The 20,684-nt window shown below is 56.9% G+C and overlaps 1 protein-coding gene across 1 annotated transcript in view; it reads right to left on the bottom strand.

The window, feature by feature from the left end:
- The window catches only part of KCNC1 (potassium voltage-gated channel subfamily C member 1), a 47,741-nt gene extending 27,264 nt beyond the window's left edge, over window positions 1-20,477 (bottom strand). The window contains exon 1 of the mRNA XM_003919882.3: window positions 18,699-20,477. Coding sequence (XP_003919931.1) covers window positions 18,699-19,268 — 570 coding nt within the window. The 5' untranslated portion in view covers window positions 19,269-20,477. The remainder of the gene's footprint in view (window positions 1-18,698) is intronic.
- Window positions 20,478-20,684: the final 207 nt, after the last annotated feature.

Below are 20,684 nucleotides of genomic sequence, written 5' to 3'. Positions count from 1 at the left end.
TCTTCTTCATCTACACTCACATCCTTAGTGGTCCACTCAGTTTTATGACCTAAATGCCATCATCATTCAAATACCCATAAACAGCACACTCTCGAGGCTTATCTCCAGCCCCACCTTTCCCCTGAACTCAGGACTTTCCAGCATCCAACGCCCTGGTGTCTCCAGATGGAATTCTACCAGCTCTTTCAAACTTGACACGTCAACTGAACTCCTGTGCCACCCCCACCCCCTGCAGCCTCTCCATCTCATGAGAGAGTGTCTCCATCCTTCCAGGACATTCTTGCCAAAAACCTTGGAGTCATCCTTGACACATCTCTTTCTGTCACATCTCACATTTAATCTGTAAGGAAATCCTGGTGGCTCTGCTTGAAAAATAGACCCAGCATCCGAGCCCTTCCCACTACCGCTGTGACCACCCATGTCCCACCCATCATCCTTCCCCCCACCGGGTCATGGTAATAGACCAACCTCTTAACCGGTCTCCCAGGCTCCAACATTCCTCGTACTCTGGGACTGTTTGCAACACAGCTTTTAAAACAGAAATCTAATTGTGTCATTTATCTGCTCAGAATCCTGCACTGAAGCCCCATTTCTCTCAGAGAAGAAAAAAAGGTCTTCTCAATGGCTTGCAGATCCAACTTGATCTGGTCGTCCATTATCTCCCCAGCCTCCTCCCTACTACCATTGTCTTCACATCTGCCTCCTCAAGCGTGTTTCTCAAATATGCAGACACACACCAGCACCCCTAGTAAGGAAAATGTGATTTTCCTTACTCTGCTGTGCCCCCCAGCACAGATCATCTAACATGCCAACTTTCCCCAGCTTTATCAAGGTATAATTTGCATATACAAAAATAAGAAAATTGAAGTTTAGAGCAGTTAAGATATGCAAAAGAACCCCACGTAGCTCAGAAGTGGCAGCAGGATTAGAAATCAAGTCTCTGTTGGAAGTGTCCAGTTGGTTGCACGTTGGCATTGACACTATCTAATTTACTTAGTGTTCATGTTTATTGATTGACTTCTTCCCCTGCTAGAATGTAAGGTCCATGAGGTGGCTGAATCTGAGGGTCGGGGTGGCCCTGCCTTGAAGGCCCAGCCAAACACTCTAACTAGCAGGGGAAAGGAGGCCAGTTCCCCAGGAAATGAGGAGCACGAGCACAGCTTTCCTCTGTGGAAAGAAGGTCGTGGACACATGTCCTGTGTCCACTTGTCTCACTCCCTCTAGCTGCACAATAGATGCCACGGTTTACTCCCTGCAGCCTCCTTTGGAACTGAGTCTCCCGCTGGTGCTCGCTGCCCCTTGTCTACATGGGCGGTCACTGATTCAATGATACCACATCTGCATCTACACTGGCAATGTACACAGTCGTTGACTTCAGAGTTGCATTTACACGGGCACTGGCCACGCTGGCAACAGATCTACACTGGTAAAAGGATAATCTCCATCCATAAAGCTGTGGCTAAACTAGCCATGGACATGATCCCTGATCATTCAGCTATGCTGTCATTGGCAATGGGCATCCTTGATCTCTGCAAAGAGTGTTTATTACACTGACAGTGGGCACAGTGCTTGAGAGCAGATCCGTATCTACACCGCCAAATGAGTGCAATCATTGGAAGCAGACTCACGCCTACACTGGCTGCAGGCACAATCGCTTCCATCTCCTTGGCAATGGGCACAATCAGTGAACAAAGACCTGAATCCCCACCAGCCATGAACATGAGTGACGCATGTCATTCATGGAGAGTGGGGACAAGGTCACAGGGCTCCTTTCCAGAGAGGGGGCAGATACACCCTTCCCTCCCAGCAGGCAGACCAGCTGAAGGTGCTCATGATGTCCAGGAGCCTGAGTCCTGTCTAGGGGGCAGAACTGGCACTGGATTGTGGAATTCAAAACCTGGATGCAGGCACTGGAGTGGCGAATCTGGAATCTGGGCATCAGAATTGGAATCTGGGACACATGGTGAGGAGATGAGACCATGTCTATTCCCAGCGTCTTGAGATCACTCAAGGTGAGGAGAGACTCAGGCTGTGTGACTCCCATTGCCACCCGCCCCCTCCCCACCCCCCACGCCGGGGCCTGGCCCAGCCAGCCTGGGCTTAAAAAAGCACCAGGAAATGTCAGTTTCTTTTTGAAGAGGCGCAATAGGAGATGGCCCAGGCAGTTTAGCAGCTGGTTTATTCAAAGGTCGGGGACAGTGACAGGACCTTCAAATCCTGAAGCTTGTTTTGTACCCAGCCTAGACCCAAGCCCCCTTCCCTGGCAGCTAGAACCCTGCCTAGTGCCGGCCAGAGGCCCCAGCCTGACAGCCCAGCCAAGGATCTGACAGATACGTGACTGCATGATTTCTGTGTCTGCCCAAGTTGTTACCAGGACTGTAGCCTGAGCAGTCTCCAGGCTCCAGACTCCAGCTGCCTCGGGCTCAGGGGCTGCAGCTTGACCAGGCATCACCTGCTATGCTAGACCACTGTGCTAGGATGGCTCAAGTTGAGGGTTCTGGGCTCCGGCCACTGACTGCTGACTGGCCTGGGACAATGACTGCTCCCTGCTGCCTCTCTGCACTGCCATTTCCGCATCTGCAAAATGAGAGGTGGCCCAGACACCTTCAGGTTCCTGTTCTATCTCTGGAATCCCTGTGTTACCCACAAGAACATCTAGATCTTACCAGAGACAAAGCCTGCTTGCAAGCCGAGGGAGGGTGAATTCCTCCTGAGAGAAGAAAGCTCTGAGGACATCCAGCCACCTATCTATGCAGTTTTTATTCATTGGTTCATTCATTCCATCATCAGATATTTACTGAATGCCGATTATGCACCAGGCACTGCTTTTCACAACCATCTCCAGAAATAAGAGTGCAGAGCTGGGCGCACAGTAGGTCCTCAACAGTAATGATGAAGGCAGCTACCATCTACTGACACATTCTGAGCCAGGCCTGTTTTCGGCACTCAGACATGCCCCCATCTCATTCACCTTTACACCAACTCTGAGGTTCATGCTGTGGTCACCACCCCAATTTTATAAAGAAGAAAACTGAGGCTCAGAGAGGTTAAGTTGCCCATGGTCATACAACTGGGAAGTGAGGGAGCTAGAATTTGAAACCCAATTTTGTCTGACTCCAGAACACATGCACTTAACCACTCTACTAGCCCCCTAACAAACATTTATTGAATGAATAAGTAAATAAATGATAAAGCTTTGCATAGGTGCAAGCGTGCGTTTGTATGTGTGCAAGGCCATGGGTTGGAGCGAGGGTGGGAGCCTGTGTGTGCAGATGTCCGTGTGTTTGCATGTGGAGCTTTTTTATGGGAAGACGTTCCCTTGTTGTCTTAGTCTTGTGTGTGCTGGAGCTATACTTAGCTGCAGCCGTGACTGTAATGAGCAGTTAGCGGCACACCAGGCACTCTCATTGGGACCTGGTTTCCCAGGGAGATCGCCGGGCCAGTATATGTGTGTGGGGGGTGCAGCTTGGTGCTGGGGAATGCTAGATCAGGGCTTTGGAGGGAGCCTGGAGCTCACAGTGTTGTGCCTTGTGCAAATGGAGAGACTTAGCTCCAGCTGGAAGAATCTGCTTTAGGCCAGAAGCATCTAAGTTTCCAGGCTCCACCAAGCTCAACACTGACCGCCCTATGCCAGTGGTCGCTTCACTGGTCCTTTAGGGAATTAGAACTAAAGCCTTGGAGTTCATGGCTAACGCCTGGGGCTTGATAGCCAAAAAGCAGTGGGAAGATAGTCGATCCTGGTATACCTGAGCCAGGATCTTCTGGGGCCTCAGGAAGGCCCCCTCCTCAGCACCCTCTCTGCAGCTGGTGAAGCTGAACTGTCTCCTTGAACCCACCCTGCCTAAGCTAGCAGAGGTTCTCACTCACCAAGGCTGGGGACCTAAGGAGGAAGACAGGCCTCCCTACTCTGGAGCAAACTGAAACCACAGACTTGCTCACACAGCCTAGGGTTCAAAGGGCAATCTCCCACCCACTGACTGCCGTCCAGGCTTCGGCCAGAGCTAGTCTGGAAAACCACAGGCCCTGAGGCCTTGCTGTTCACATGGCTCTGCCTGCAACTTCTTTCCAGCCTGGTCCTGGTTCTCTGCCATCAGGGATTCTCACCTTTGAGAGTGGGCCAGTCCCTCAGCCCAGTTCCTGCCCCCAGCTCCCAGCTCTCTCACTCCACAAAACTCTATTCCCCTTTCTGCACACATATGCTGGATCACTCTACCCTGCCTGCCACCCTGAAGTCCATACTTCCAAGTCCCATTGTCCAGGATGCATTCGTCCTCTGAGAGGTGGGACTTGTTCTGCTTTGGAGGCATGCGAGGAGGAATGTACCCGTGGTCCTCCACCTTCTTTCTCATCCATTTGTTTACCTATCCACCGAGTCGCCCAGCTGTGTCTCCTTCCACCTGCATGTTCCTCCTTCCATCCATTCACCTGCATCCATCCACATAACTAGCTTTTTATCCACTCTTTTCATCCATTCGCCCATGACTCACCTGTCCCTCCCACTGCCTCATCTTTACCATAGAACCACAGCTTACCAAGCCATAGGAATACTGGCATGGCTCAAGCTGACCTTCTTGGTTTCTTTTCAAAAGCAGACCTGAGATCTAATCCTTCTTCTCCCACTTGCTAACTGGACGGTCTTGGACAAATAAATGACTCTCTCTGGGAGCCATTTTTCCTTTGTCAATAAGAGGGGTATATTACCTAGCCCTTCCACTTCACAGGGCTGGTGTGGGGCACATGGCTTTAGCAAAGATCGATGGATTCCCTGTTATGTAACAGACAGTACTACTGCTTAAGCTGACCCGTGCCGTCCAAGAGGTTGTGGTTGAGTGTGAGAGACACAGAACCATAGGTCAGTGGATCAAGGGCCTCAAGTCAGACAGGAAAGGTTTTCTGGAAGCATGAAGGGCAGAGCAGGCTCTTGCAGGAGGTAGAGGGTGTCGGGAAAGGCTCCCTAAAGGAGGAGCTGTCAGAGCCAGCCTAGCAGGATACATCCATTTCAGAAATGCAGAGGAGGAGGAGTGGGCATTCTCAGTGGAGGCAATGGAGTAAGCAAAGGCAGAGGGGCAGGGAGCCGGAGCACGCTGGGAGTGGAGGATGTGCCTGGGGGCCCTGGGCGATCTGGAATAGCAGGGCAGTGGGGCTTTGGAAAGGGCTGGGGACATGGAAAGTCTCAGTAAGCCGGCACAAACCACTGTGATTCCTAAATTCCAGGCGTTTACTCCAATCCCCAGACTGCCAGACAAGAAAAAAATATCTGCTTGGTGACAGCCAGGCCTCGGGAGACACGATTCCTGCCGCCTAGAGGAGAAGCCAGAGCCTGGTATTTCTGACCTTTGTGCCTCTAAATATATCATTGGTGACGGTGGCTTGTGGCCCTGAGGTTGTGGGGTCACCGGCTGAGGCATCTACGGCCTCCCTTCTTGTCTCTGTGGCTCAGCCAGGGCCTCCTTATACCCTGGAAAATCTGAACCCAGAAATGGCTGACAACGGCACCCCAGGTCACCAGATCCAGCCCTTGATGAGGGTCTCCCATGTGCCAGGCACAGTACTGGGGGCTTTGCCCCTCTGAGACCCACCACAGCCTGTGAAGTACAAATTATAATCCCATTTTACACACGGGGAAACTGAGGCTCAGCCAGACACCAGGTGCCCGAGTCCACACTGAGGCAGAGGAAGGATCAGAACCCAGGCCCGGAGAGGTCCAAAGGCCTATGCACTCCCCTCTAGCCTGTCCCCTCCCTATACTCCCCTTGCACTTGAGATGATGGCCTCTTCCTCCACATGGCACTCAGAACTGTATTGTCTCCCTAATGCTCTTTCTGCCTCTGGTCTGACAGATTCTCCTAACACCGCTTAGAGGCTGGCGACGCCATTAAGCACACTTTATAGATGAAGAAGCTGAGCCTGGAAAGGCAAGACCGTGCCCCAGGTGTGAGGCTGGCCAGAGGTCAGGGCAGAAGCACCCACGGCACCTTGCAGGGCGCTCACAGCACAGGACTGGCCCTCAGCAGATGACAGTGACACACATGGGTTTACAGGGCCCAGCCCTCTCCCCTTAGCCCAGGGCTCCAGCTGGCTCCAGGAGGCCCAGCGGGTGACTGTGTTCCTCACTGCTACTCAGAGAGCCCCTGAGGCTGAGCATCAAACATTCATCTCTAAGTGGCGAGACGCTGGCCCTGGCGGGTGGCTGTGACCTGAGGTGTGTTCACTGCCCTGCTCTGATGATAAGGCCCAATGAAGTCCTGTTCTTCTGCCCCACCACCTGTGTGGTCAGAGAAGGTCCCCAGGGAGCCACCCAGCAGGCCAGGGTCCCCATAGAAGCCTCCCCAGATATGGCAGCCCCCTTGTCAAGCATTAGATTCATATTGTCAGACCCTCCCAGGTGCGGTGAGGCGAGTGTCTGCGGAGTATCCTACAAAGATGCCTCATCTGCAAGAGGTGTGAGTGATGGTGGGCATCACGTGTGCACCGACGCACAGTGCAGTGAGTGGAAAGGCCTCCTGTGACTTATCTCAGTGCCTTCTCACAGCAGCCCTTTGAAGCAGGGACTCTTGTTATCCCCTCTTTATAGCTGAGGTGGCTGAGACTTACTAAGGTCACACAGCTAAAAACGAAGAGACCCGGGATTGGCCCTGAGGTTCTGGGGCTCCAGTCTGGCCTATGACCATGCCACTAGGTGTCTTCTCCCAGCACACCTGCAGCGAGAACCCTGCGAGAACCGCGGAGGCCTAGGTGACCGAAAGGAGCTCACACGACCTCTCCCAAGCAGGGCCCCTGACCCTCTGGCTCCCTCACCAACTTTTCTCCAGCCCCACACCCAGCTCAGAGAACTGCTCGGCCCCCAGCACGGTAGCAACGCTGTACAGGCCCTACCACTTCCTGCTGGGCACTGCCGGCCTTCAGGAAGAAGACAGAGGCCCCTCATTACAGCCAAGCAGGAGCCCCCTTCATGCAGGCCCAGCTGTGCAGGCCCCTGTGGCTTCAGGAGGGGAGCAGAGGGCAGGGCAAACCCAGCCCAGCTGTGCTCTGGGCTGGCACCCTCAGGGAACCCATGGGACAGACCTGGTCAGGAGCAGACTCCACTGTCAGGAGCCAGTGGGGTTCTGGGTTCTTGACTCTTTCTTTGCACTTTTTAGGGGTGGATTTTTCTCTCTTTTAAAAATTATTTTATTTTAGATTTAAGGGGTACATGTGCTATTTGTTAAATGGGTGTTACATGCATAACGGTGGTTATTGGGCGTCTAGTGTGGCCATCACCCAAATGTTGGGCATTGCACCTAGTAGATACTTTTTCAGCTGTTATCCCCCTTGTAGCCTCCCTTCTTTGGAGTCCCCAGAGTCCGTTTCCTCCATCGTGATGTCTGTGTGTGAGGAGCACTGCCCCCTCTGTTCTGCCACTGTCTTTTGGCTCCCTGAGCCCAGCCCCGGATACGCCCCCTCGATACACCTCCAACCCCGAGTACACACCTGCTTAGGGCCTTTGCACATCTCACCTCCTCTTCTCCCCAGATGTCATGTGGCCCCTTTCTCACCTCCTTCGATCTTTGCTAAAATACGACCTGTGCTCACAGTGAGGCCTTTCCTGCCGCAGGAGTTAAAACTGCCCACTCCTGTGCGCCCTGGGCTCCTGCCTCCATTATATTCCTGCCCAGCACTCATCCCCACCAGACGCCTGCATGGTCTATGGAGCCAGTTGCACTGGAATATAAGAACTTGAGGGCAGGGATTTGGGGTGGTTTTGTTCTTTGCCCTACTCCCAGCTTCTAGAGCAGCACCTGCCACACAGTAGATGCTCAATAAACATTTGTTGGCTGGATGGATGAATTGGTGCTGACAGCAGCCCCTGGCAGGGAAACGGCTCTCGGACTGTGTCTAAGATCAAAGTGGGAGTGTGGGGAGAGGAGTCGTGCGCTTTCTGTGCTGCCCCGCGAAGGAAGACGTGAGGTGAATGGCATCGTGGGCAGGGGTGCCAGAGCCAGGCTGCCAGGCCAACAGGGAAGGCCTGGGGCTGGCCAGGGTGGAAGGAGCGTCTGATGCCCTGCACTGGCTTGAGAGAAAGCTTCATTTGGCTGCCATGGCTCACACTGAGGCAGCATCTGAGCCTGACCCAGTGAGGCTGGCTCCTGAGGTACCCTGAGCTCAGCTGTCTGGGGCTGCCCCAGCTAATATTAGCTCATCCCCACCCAGCCTGGCGTCGGCCTGGCGGAGCAGCCCAGCCTCAGAGTGGGCACCGCCTATGGGCACCAACAGGAGCCCCCAGCCCTAGTCCCCAGGCTCCTCCCTGTGCCTGAGCAGCCCTTTAAAGAGGAGATGCTCCAATGACCTGAGCTGTGATGCCTGTCCTCCGCCAGCCAGCCCTACCACACTGGCACACTTGTCGGCATCTGAGGTCCCTGTGCTTGGCTCCTGACCAAGGCCTGATGTCAGCGGCCGTCCCTCCCTCCCTCTCCCCTGGCAATTGAAAGTTCTATCATCCTCTCTCTCATACCCTGCCACACCTGGGAATGGAGGATGAGCAAAGACAAGCAGCCCATTACCACAGATGGGGAGACTGAGGCTCACAGGGGCTGTGACCTGCCCAGGACACACAGGGGAGAACCAAGCGAGAATCCATGCCCACCTCCCAGGGTGACACCTCTGAAGTCGACCCCTGGGAGACAGGCTGGAAGAAGGGGCCCCAGAGGCCAAGGTAGGTGAGGTGACTCCTAGGAGAAGCATTTGGCAGTAGAGTGAAGAACTTAAACAAGGAAACAAGTGGGGAACAGGTGATGATTTGAATCTTGCAGGGCCGAGAGCTGGCAAAAAGAAGATGATGGAATGCACAACAATTAAGCACTTACTATGTTCTGGGATCTGGGCTAAGTGCTTAACACACTGGATCCTCCCAACTTCCTGATGAGTCAGGTGCTATTAATATCCCTCTTTTGAGGCACAGACAGGTTAGGAAACTTATCTAAAGTCACACAGCTGGAAGGCAGTAGGGCTGGGATTTGAAGGCCTCATGGCTCAAGGAGCTACACTCTTAGGAGAGAAAGGGGCTCCAGGTCATACTGCCAAAATCAGATAGCCAGGACGTAGTGAGGGGTGGGGAGATGCAAAGCCCATACTCTTTCTACTGAATGCAGAACTGGGCTCAAAGCAGGGGATCTGGGACAAAAACCGTCCTAGACTTTGAAGGGGAGAAGTCCATTTGGAAGCCAGTGACTAATGCCTAGAACTTCCCACAAGCACAGCTGACAGAGGAGAGGGGACAAAAGGGGACAAGGAAGGGAAGGAGGTGGACATGGTAGGAGATGGGGAAGGGGACGTAGGAAAGAGCCTGGCTTGCTTCCGGGAGGAACAGAGTCCAGGAGAAGTCAGAGTTGGGGTGGGGCTGGACCAAGCGGGACATGGGAACATGTGCATCCTGGTTTTGGAAAACAGTTTCGTGGCCTCGGAGCAGTGTGGATGGTGGCTCGGTTGACACAGTATGGAGGAGGAGTTTGGAAAGACAGAGGGTCAGGCTGTGAAGAGCTTCATCTGGGCCTGGGTGGTGACTATAGTGGTGGGCCCCTGCCAGGACTGGGGTTTGGATCCACCACTAGGGCTGCCCCAGCCTTTGCCTGTTCACCGCTGCTCCAGACTCAGGGGATGGAGGGATTGTGCTTCCACGTGAGGCCGGAAAGGAAGGCTCAGCCAGGAACAGGCTCAAACACAGGTGCCCACGTCTGCCCTCGGCCTTGAACCCCATCTGCTTACTCTTTCTTTCAGGAAATATCTATTTAGCAGCCACTATGTACCAGGCCCTGCTCTAGCTTCTACAGATAGAGTACTGGAAAAAGAGGCAAAAATCCCTGCCCTCATGGACTGCACAGTCCAGTGGGGAAAGAGACGATGAACAAGGCAGATAAGTAAACTCTACAGTACATTCGACGGTAGGAAATGCCAAGGAGAAAAGCGCAAAGCACGAGGTGCGGAAAGGGCCAGAGGGGTGTAGTCTGGGCTGATGATGTCTGAGTACAGACCTGGAGAGGGTGTGAGAGTTGATACCCGAAGGAAAAGCACGCCAGGTGGAGGGCCCAGCGCAGTGCAGGTGGCACAGGTGGCACAGGCAGCACGGGGCTGGGGAGGGAAGCCATGGAGGCTGGGGAGTGAGAGAGAGGGAAGCAGACGGCGGGGGAGAGGCTGGAGGTGGGGCACTCAAGTGGACCCTGCACCCTCTGAGGAAGCCCAGACGCCAGCGTGAGTTGGACCGGAGGGCTAATTTGGTCTGCTAGCACTTTGCCAGGGCGGTCCTGGCTGCCCTGAGAAAAGGGCGGGGAAGGGCTGAGAGAACTCAGGCAAGAGAAGGCAGGGGCTTCCACCAGGGGGGTAGCTGTGGAGGGGTGCCACATGGCTAGATTCTGAGTTTGAAACATGAAATATTTGAAACATGAAGACAACAGGGTTGGTTGATGTCTGAAGTTCTACCAGTGGGAGCCACTGGATAGACGCGGTTGCCATGGCTGTGATGGGCCTCACCCTAGGACCAGTCCCCCTGCCATCAAAGCCTTGGCCTTAGGAAGGACCGGCTTGCTCGTGACACTCTGCCAACCTGCACACGCCCGTCCAGCCCTCTGTGTCCTGAGGCTGGCCCTTGATTGGAGCGGCTGCTTGCATCAGCACTTCTCAGACTCCAGGGTGCATGAATCATCGGGGGAATGAAAATGCAGATTCTGAATTGGTTTCAGGGCTGGGGTGGGGCCTGAAAGGCTTCATGTCTAACAAGTGTCCAGATGGTGTTGCTGTTGGTCAGAGGGTCACACCTTGAGCGGAAGGAGCCAACACCTCTCAGGCCCCACTGCAGCGATACGGCCTCACTCAGCACTGGCCTCAACTGTGCTGAGGGGTGGAGAGAACATTCTCACCCTCCCTGATCTAAGAATTGAGTTTCCCAGGTGGGTGAACTTTAAGTATCTCAGGTAATTCTGAGGGTCGGGCACGGGTGGGAGTCCTCCAGCAGTCACCCCTCCGTCCCCCACGGCAGCCATCACGAACACCCCTACCCAGCCTTGGCCCCTCCAGCACAGGACTCATCCCCTGCACCCCTCCCTACAGCAGTCCTACATTATGGAAGTTGGCCCCACTGCTCCTACTCCAGACCCCACAGCCTGGCAGACGGTAATTCCGAGTGGGCCTTTCTGCAACTCGCTGAGGGCAGGAAGCCAAGAGAAGGGCCTCGAGAAACGGGCAATAGGTGCTGCCTGTAGGTCTGAGCAAGCAAGCACCACCTAAAGAGGTGGTGCCCCCAGCTCTGTGCCTGCCAGAGGACTGGGGGAGCCCATCAGGCAGGGGCGTGATCACTAAGCCTTGAATGAATGAGGACGGGATGAGGCAGGCTGAATGAAGGTAACAGGAAACTCTTCAGACCCCCTCCCCCTGGGCTCTTGCTCAGGACCTTTGCCAGGATGGCTCACACGTGCCCTGGGGAGGAGCTGGGCTGGGATACGAAGGAGAAATAGGGGAAGACCCACTTGGTTCCCCCAGCTCCTCCGGGAAGCTGAAGCCCAGAATTCTTGGACTCCCAGAGTGTCAGAGGTGGGAAGAGCTTTAGGGGTCACTTAGAACAACCTCTATATTTTACACGTGGAAAAACTGCAGGTTGAGGGGGTGACAGGACTTGCCTAAGGTAGCACAGTCGGTTTCCTGGCCTGGCTATAGATCCCTCTCTGGTCTAAGTGTCCGATGCCCAAACCTGGGTCTCATCTGTGGCCTCATCTCTCCACACACCTGGGCTGGTCCCTAATCCTGAGAGCCTGCCTGTCCCCAGCCCCCAGCCTCCAGAACTGACTCACTCACCTCCAGCTCAAATCTCGAACACTGGGTGACTCAGTGCCCAATGCATACCCCTCATTCCCCTCAAAAAAGGAGGTCAGCAAGGTCAGGGGCAGCCGGGCTAAGTGTGAGGAACCTTGAGGTGGATTTTCACGTGCAGCAAATGCAGGGAGGACACTGAAGTGAGGGGAACAGAGGACCACCAGAGATTAAAATGAGGGCTGCTGACGAGGACCAGAGAGGAAGGAGGCTGGCGGAAGAGAGCCACAGGAGCGGTGGCTGGGTTCCAGGGCAGAAGGCCTCGAGTGCCGAGCTGAGGGGCGGCCGGCGTTCCTACCCTGCACCACCCTGCAAAGGCAGCTTCTGATCCTCCCAAACCTCCTGCCATTTCCCTCCAGGCCATATGGAGTCCCAGGGCCTGCATGGGTGGGAGTGGGAGGACAATTGAGGCATTGTCACGAAACCTTCTTCCTTGGGGATTGCCAGAGCACCCTCTTAGCCCCGTGGCCTGGCCAGGCAGGGCCCTCACCTGCCATTATCCAGGGGCCAGAGCTTGCTGACAGGTTCTGGACAGGTTGTTGGGAAAGAGTGGATGTTAGGGAGGGAGAGACCCAGATAGAAATTCAATCCTGGGGCATGGCAAGCCACGGGTCTCACCATTCCTGGAACATGGTTGGGAGGCAGTGCTGCGTAATGGTTATGGACAGAGTTCCAGTGTCAGACAGAGGCCCAACAGCTGGCTCTACTGCTCACAAGCTAAGTGACCGTGACGGGTTAGGCCCTGGGACCAGAGGCCTCGGCTGTGAGTTTGTGTCGCTGATTCGCTGTGTGGTCTTGAGCAAGTATCTTTCCCTCTCTGAGCCTGTTTATTTTTATTGGATGAACATATTGACTAGAGGTAGCCTGGCAGCCCACATCCCCTGCAATAGTCCCATGCATATTTAAAGGGGTCCCTACCACCTAAATGGTTCCCCTGAATAAGGACTGGACAGCAAACCACCCCTGGAGCCTGCCAGGCCCTCCTTTTCCTCTAAGATTGCACCCAGCAGTGGGGAGCTCAGGCTGGGATGGTAGCCAGGCTGGCCCCAGAGCTGATGGGAGGAAGTGGCTCAATGTCCTGACCTTTTGGTCCAGAGCGAATCCCCTGGTCATGAGACTGCTCAGAATAGCCGGAGGCACTATATTCAGCTGTCGCGGAGGCCTTGAGATCCCCAGACCAGGCATTGGACTCTGGAATGATCCTCCACTGAACCCCTCCCCCACCTCCGAGACAACCCCACCTCCCTCCTTGAGAGACTCCAGCCAGTCCCCTCCAAAGCTTCTGGCAGAGGCCAGACCTCCTGCTCAGAGTCAAGGAGCACAGACTCCAAATGCTCTGAGGCAATGTGACACAAAGCACCTGAGAGCCAGGAGTGATGAGACACGAGTTTCCAAGCCATCCCTCAGCTAACCCATTCATGAGGGGCCTCAGGTAGAGTGCTCCTTTCTGGGTCTCAACTTCCTCATTATCATAATAACCGCTCCTATTCTATGGAGTATACCGGAGGCTTACAGTCTAAAGATGAGCCCGAATCAAACAAGGCTGGTAATGACCATTTTATTACAAACCAGAGAGCTTCTCTCCCAGGAAGGGCCCTGGTTCTGACTCTGACCCAGCCTGGGGGCCTGGGGAGGCACCACTGAGGGGCTGCTGTTTGAGGCAGGGTGTGAGGGATGAAAAGGGGTGAGCCACAGGTAAGGGTGCTCCGGAGGGCAGGGGATGTGCAAAGGCCCTGAGGCAGGGGAACCTGGCATATGCAAGAAGCTGAAACGAGGCCTGGTGGTGGGGGCTGGGTAAGCAATGGGGATGGTCAGGCCAGAGGACACTGGAGGAACGGGCAGGGTCTGAGGGGCCACCCTATGGGCTATGGGTCCGGGAAGCGCTGAAGGATTCTAAGCCAGCCAGGGTGATCTGACGGGCCTGTGAATTGAAAAGACCCCTGTGGTTGCCAGAAGGTGGAGGATAAACTGGAGCTGCCAGTGGCTGGAGGTGGGAGAGCAGCTGCGGGGCTACTGGGGAGCTGTGCCTGAGGGGAACCATGGTGGCCTGAGCCAGAATGGTGAGCATGGAGGTGGAGGGAGAGGAGAGTCTACAGATAGTCGAGAGGGGAAATAATAATACAATCAACAGTAGTAATAATAGCAGCCAACATTTATTGAGCATTTACTGTATGCCAGGCCCTGTGGCTTGGGGCTGTCCAAGCATTACCTCAGTTATCTTTGCACCAACCCTGTAAAGTCGGTTCTGTCATTATTCCCATCTAGCTGTGAAGGGACTGTAGGGCTCTGAACAGCAGGTGCTTGGTTTACGATTTTCATTACTGGGAGCTGGAGGAACTATTCAAAGACCTGAGGACCCCTACAAGGATCATGGGAAAGAGGGGGGCATATTGTGGTGGAGGGCCTTTGAGGTGGCTGGGAGGGGAACATAACCCAGCCCCTTCTCCACTGCTCATGGGTCTCCATATGGTACCATGACTCCAAGGGGGACCCTGGCCTGGGGGACTGGGCTCTGAGATGAGGGGGTGCACTGCCTAGAATCCCCTAATAATAGCTCTGTCCCCCAGCCCTCTGCATGCCAAGCCACAATTCCAAGAGTCCTGTGTCAGCCGTAACCCAAGGGAGGAACAGAAGCCTCTGGCTGGGCGCTTCATTCCAGCCACCAGGTAAATTTTTTTCCCAGGGAACCAAGGAGGAGCCGCATCTGCATCAAGTTCCCAAGAGGCAGGGACAGGGCAAAGAGACACACAGAGGACAAGGGTCAGAGGAAAGGCAAGCAGCGGGGTGGACGGAGGTGGAGCTTCCCCAGCTTGGGGACCATTGGCACTTTGGCATTTGGAAAGTCAAGTGACTCAGGAACAGATGTCAACACACACACACACACACACAAACACACACACACACACACACACACACATACACACACACGAGACACTCTGGCCTGCAGCACATGGACCACCATTGGCCCTGATGGGATGCAGCAATGCCCCTGATGATGACATGCAAATCAGAGACTAAAGCCAAGATCCTCAGACCTGAGCTGGCCCCCAGGTAGACAGGAGGGCAGGTTTCAAGCTCTCGCACCGCTGTGACCCCCTGCTCTGCCTGGCTAATTCTCCCTGTCCTTCAAAGCTTGCTCCAGCATCACCTCCTCTGGGGCAGTTCTTATTCTCATGGCCCCAGAAGTCCCTCCACGGCCTGTGCAAACAGTATGATCATCATCCTTGTCTTGTGTGTGTCAGGGGCACTACCTCCCGCCCCAGAACACAGTGGAGCTCATCCCGTCCCAGTTGATCCCCCCACCCCTCACCCCTTCAGGCTGGTGCCCAGAGCACAGGAGAGGGGGCCAGGGGAGCGGCTGCCCACACCAGCAGCTGGCAGTGTTGCCCCTCCCACCCCTACTATGCCGATGGGCCCTCCCACCCCCACTACGCATCCCCTCTCTCCAGGGCGAGCACCAAGGTCCAGGGGAGGTGGCAGCTCCTCAGGGGAAAGGTGACCTCACCACCCAGCCCACAGACTGACAGTGGCCTGGGCAGAACAGCATCTCTATCGAGGACGGGAAATGCCCTCAGGCTGTGCCAGAGTCCCAGAGACCGAGGCAGTGGGCAAGCAGCAGCTCCGGAACCTCATCTTCCTCGAGGCACACGTGGGACACACAGGACCTCTCGCATAGGCACAGTACACTGACACACACATGGGGTCTTGCACACACACCATGCACACTGTCACACACAGTCTCTGTCTTATACTTGCCCTCACATACACAGTCTGTCACACACAGGGACCCCCACACTCCCTCCTGCCTTACGTGTGCATGCACGTAAACATACACACAGCCTCACACACAAGCTTCACATATAGTTTCACACTCATCACACACAGCCACACACTCATGCAGACACACTCACCTTGACTCACACACTCCCCAAAGCTCATATACAGCATCTGTCTTACACATGCAGTCTGTCTTGTACACACTCTTTCCTACACTGATTCATTCTCACACACACACAGCCCATCCAAAACACAGAATCCATCTCTCACACACACAACCCCTGACACAGGGACTCAGGAAGCTCACATAGAGTTGCAGTCTCACTGCACACACACACACACACACACACACACACCCCTGGAGTCTCCCTCCCATTTTTATTCTCACACACACAAAGTCTCTCACACTCACCCAGAACCTCTGTCTCACACATACAGACAGCCTTTCCTTCACGCACATATGCAATATCACACACACAACATGTTGGCCTAGATCGAGATAATGACTTGAGTCCCGACCGGCCCATGTGAGGGGGCACGGGGCCCGTGTGGGGGAGGGGTAAACAAAGGTGACGACTGCCGAGGGAAGATGGAGGGGGAGGAGGGCGGCAGGCGGCTGGTCTCTGCGCAGATGAGCCGCAGAGAGGCAGCGCAATGCAGCTAGGCCAGCCGGGAGGGTGGCAGGAAGCTGGGGTTCTAATCCCAGCTCTTCCCTCCTCAGCTCCTGAGTGCCCTTGGGCAGGTCCCTCGTGCTATGGGCCTCAGTGTCCTCGACTGTTCCTGGAGGGAGCTGGAAGGGACTACAACCTTCCTTTGAGGCCACTGGGGAGAGAAGGTGGCTCAGACAGGCTGAAGGGGAACGCCCACTAGCACCCACTCCCATCCCAGTACCGCCTTTCCCCGACCCCCCGGCGCCCAGCTTTTCCTCACTCTGTTCTGCAATGAGCATTTACTTCAGAGATGTTTTTCAATACTTTTCTGTATGGTTTCGCACACCAACAGGACCTCCAACCACACCAGCCGGCCCATTTGTCTGCCTTGGGTGAAGGCCACCCAGTAGCCTAGGAATGTCCGGGGGGACAGGAGGGCCAGGGGAGGGGGTTGGAACATGTGCCACTGCCCCCTCCTGTCCTGAAGCTGGGGGCACTCCCAACACTGAGTGCAAGGGATGGGGCTGGGGGACCCAGCCTCTGGCTTGGGAGTCAGGAGGTTGGGCCTACCCCTTGCTTCTGGGGCCAAAGTTGGTGGGGGAGATGCTGTCCAAGGTCAAGTGTGGGCTGAGTGGGCAGTGGCTCTAACCCAGGCCTCTGCCCAACCCCACCCCAACGTGTACCAGTTCAACCTCCCCTCCCCCTCCTCCAGCCCCTCCCCACAGCTCAGCCACAGCCTCCAGTTACATAACCCTTTAGCTGTGGTGGCCTCTGTCAGGAAAGGGGAGGAGAGGGAAGCCCTCTGAGGGTCCCAGTCCACTCTGGGGAAAGGCAGGAGCTGGTAGCCAGCCCAGAGGAGGATAGGGTCCCAGAATAATTGGCCTCTAGCTCCCCGAGTGACCTTGGGCAGGGTCCTCAGTGGCAAAACACCAGCCTGGCCCTCTCCCTATTGCCTCCTCCGATGAACATAGTTGTTCCAGAATTCAAGGTATTAAGACTGACCTGCTACCCACATCCACATGCCATACTGTGTTTGATCTCAGTTAACAAATCTACCAGGTCCCTGCCTAAATACAGACTTTCTCTGCCCACAGCACTTGAGAGTCCCCCCAAATCTCCTTCTTCCACTCTCCTCTGCAGCCTCCTACCCATCTCTAGCATCCCTCTGCCCTCTCCCCCTCCACTCTGGCTCAGGCTCCAGTGGGCAGGAGGGGAGAGATTCGGAGTGAAAAACAGCAGGGCAGAGGCAGTGCTTTGCCTAGTAGTGGGTGAGGGCAGCTCAGGGATGCAGGAGGGGCTCTCCACTCTGCCCTTCCCCCAGAGGCCTTAGGGTCTCCCTTCAGGCCTCTGAGGACAGAGCTCAGTGAAGGTTGGGAGTGTCTCTTCCAGGATGGGTGGCTGCTACCAGTTCCTCTTTTGGGGCTCAGTCACTGATGGTCCAGCAGTAAGGCCCTTAAGAGTCCACCAGGCTCCTCCCCCATTTTACAGAAGAGGAAACTGATCCAGAGAGGCCATCTGAGGGACCAAGGTCAGCAGTAGCATGTTCTTTCTTCCTGGGAACAAGCTGGCATGGCTAAAGGGGAGTGGCCCATGAAGACACGCCCACCTCTCACACACCTTCTCCTTGCAGGTTCCCCCTTAAGGACCCCTTCTCCCCACTACTGGATGTCCCAGAGGAAGCACTGGCATAAGCCCAGTGACCCACTCCAACACCCTCCCTTTTCGACAAGGAGAAAGGACAGGCTGTGATCCCAAGATCAGGGGCTCAGTGGGATCACCCTCACTCTACAGCCCAGCCCTCCACCGACTTCCAAGCTGTGATTAGCCATGGAGATGTCTTCTTGACTACCTCCTCAAAATTGCCAGAGGCAAAATTGCCAAAAAAAAAAAAAAAAAGGCTCCCTGGGGAGGGGGCAGCGTCCGAAGCAGCCCAGTAGGCCTCAAGCCTTTTTGGGGGGCCATGCTGGCTCCAGACACCCCCTTACCTGGGCAGGAGGAAGGGCTCCCAGCTTCCCTCCCCACACTAAAATCTCGAGGTTAGTCCATGCTTTGACAGTGCACCTCTGCAAAGACACGAATGTGCACGGGCCGGCGCTCACGCACATTCAAACATACACACGTGCCCACTCATTCCCACTACACACTTCATCCACCCGAATACACACCACACTTACATAAATATGCACACACAATCTACTCATACACACACACACCCATTCATACGCATACATATTAAACTTGGCAACACACAGACTGACATACATAGAAAACCAGAACCCCGGCAGACATCCTCTCTCTATTAGTGCACACATGCGCACACACCCCCTTTCGGTTCTGAACTCCCTAGGCGCCAGTTCTCCGGTCCACCCCTGCCCGCGGGAGGCACAGGACGCGGCCTTCCCGCCCCGCTCTTCTGATGGGTAAGTTGTCACTTACCCGCGCGTAGCGGGACGAGTACGGGTCCTCGAAGAGCGCCCAAATGCGCGGCTGCCAGCGGCGCCAAAAGCCGCCAGGCCGGCCATCCGGGGAGTCACTGAGCGCCAGGCGCTTGGTCATCTCCAGCTCGTCCTCGCCGTCGCCCGAGTCGCCGGGCCCGTCGGCGTCCGCGTCGTCGGCGCTGTTGTCCAGGGGCGCGCCGCCGAAGCTGTCCAGCGCCTCCTCGGCGTCGCGGTGCTGGCGGTACGTCATCCAGCAGCAGGGCTCCACGTCGGTCTCGTCGATGCCCCAGAAGGCCAGCTCCTCCTCGTATAGCGGCCCGCACACGTCGGCCGGACAGTGCAGCTTGCCCGTGCGGTAGTAGTTCAGGATATGCGCGAAGACGCCCGGGTGGCGGTCGAAGAAGAACTCGTCGGCACGCGGGTCATAGTCGAAGTGGCTGTGGGCGTCGGGCTCTGCCAGCCAGGCGAGCCGCGTGCCGGGCAGCGTGCGCAGGGTCGAGCGGTACGTCTGGTGGCGCGTGCCGCCCACGTTGATCACGATGCGCTCGCTCTCGTCCCCTTGGCCCATCGCGGCGCCCCCTTAGGCATGGCGCGACCCAGCGACACCCATGGGAGCGGCCGCCAGGGGGAGTTGGTGCCGGGGAGGGGGGCGCGCGGCCTCTTCCCCCCCTCCCCCCAGCCGTCGGGGGGAACAGAGGCCCGCGACTCTGGCCACCCCAACGAGCGACCCAAGCCTCTCCGGGCGCTTTCTGCCGGGTGCCGGTCCAGGGGAGTGTGCGCGGGATCCCAAGGGTCTCTAGGCGCCAGATGTAGGAGGGAGCTGGTCCGGCAGCGGAGGAGGCAGAGGAGGCAGAGAGGGAGGGAGGAAGGGAGGCTGGGAGGGAGGGAGGGAGGGAGGAAGAGGGAGGGGAGCGGGCTCAGCGGTGAGCCCCAGGAGGAGGGCAAAGAGGGTTGGGGGGCCGGGCTCCCGTCCCCATCTCCGCGGGAAAATGGAGAGATCAGCACAAAGGTTTTGGGGGGAAGGTCAGCCGCTCCCGGAGCCGGACAGGAGGCCAGCCCCCGGGAGGGGGAGGGGAGGAGAAGGGGCCGGGAAATTCGCCCTCCTCTGTGCGGTGGTCGCCGCGGCGCGCTCTCTGCGCGGGGGAGATGGATGCCGCCTGCCTTCCTCCCTGCGTGGCCGGGCTGCAGCTCGGGACGCAGGGCGGGCTCCGGCCCCCTCCCTCTCTCCTTGCTTGGCTGCCTGCTCCCCCCGGCGGCGGGCCCGCCTGCCCGCCCGCCCTCCTCGTTCCTTCTCCCCGCCTCCTGGAGGAGATGGCGGGCCCCCTGGCAGGGGCACCCAGGGTGTTGCTCGTGCGGCGAACGCCGAGCGCTGCTCTTGGTGCGCCCGGGCTCGAGCCGGGGTTCCGCTGGGCTGAGCTCCGACTCTGGCTCCCGCGGCGGTGCTGAAGGGACAGCTCCCGGCGGTAACGGAGCTGCGCCGGGCCGGGCGGGGGTTCTCCCGGCTGGGTTTGGTTTGCGGGGCCGGCGGGCACTGGCTCCGGTGCCTCTGCGCCCCGCACTCCGCTCCTCGCTTCGGGCAGGCGGTGGGCGCTGCCGGCCGAGACTGGGGCTGCGGAGGTCGGGCGGGAGGCGGGGGTGGCGGGTCCGGGCGCGGCGAAGTGAGGCCGGCGAGGCCGGGGAGGCGAGGCGCGGAGCGGCCGCCGCCGCCGCGACGCTGCTGCCGCCCGGGCTGCTGCTTCGCTCGCTGCTCGCCCGTCGCCTGCTCGCTCGCGCGGTCCGCGTCCAGCCCGCCGCTCTCCGGACACGGGCACACGGCGCGCGCAGCCGCACTCGCCCCCGGAGGAAGGCGCCGCGCTGGGTCCTAAAAAGCCCTGATTCCGCGCCCCCCTCCCAGCCCCGCGTCGAGCCCGGCCTCCCTCAACCTCGGCGCTGGGGGCGCCCGCCCAGCGCAGCTTCTGCTGCTCCTGGGGGACCCGCCCACGCC

This window comes from Saimiri boliviensis, chromosome 6 (genome assembly GCF_048565385.1).
Source record: "Saimiri boliviensis isolate mSaiBol1 chromosome 6, mSaiBol1.pri, whole genome shotgun sequence".
NCBI classification, from domain to species: domain Eukaryota; kingdom Metazoa; phylum Chordata; class Mammalia; order Primates; family Cebidae; genus Saimiri; species Saimiri boliviensis.
Note: the sequence above shows the minus strand (reverse complement) of the source record. Positions and strands in the feature narration are given on the sequence as shown.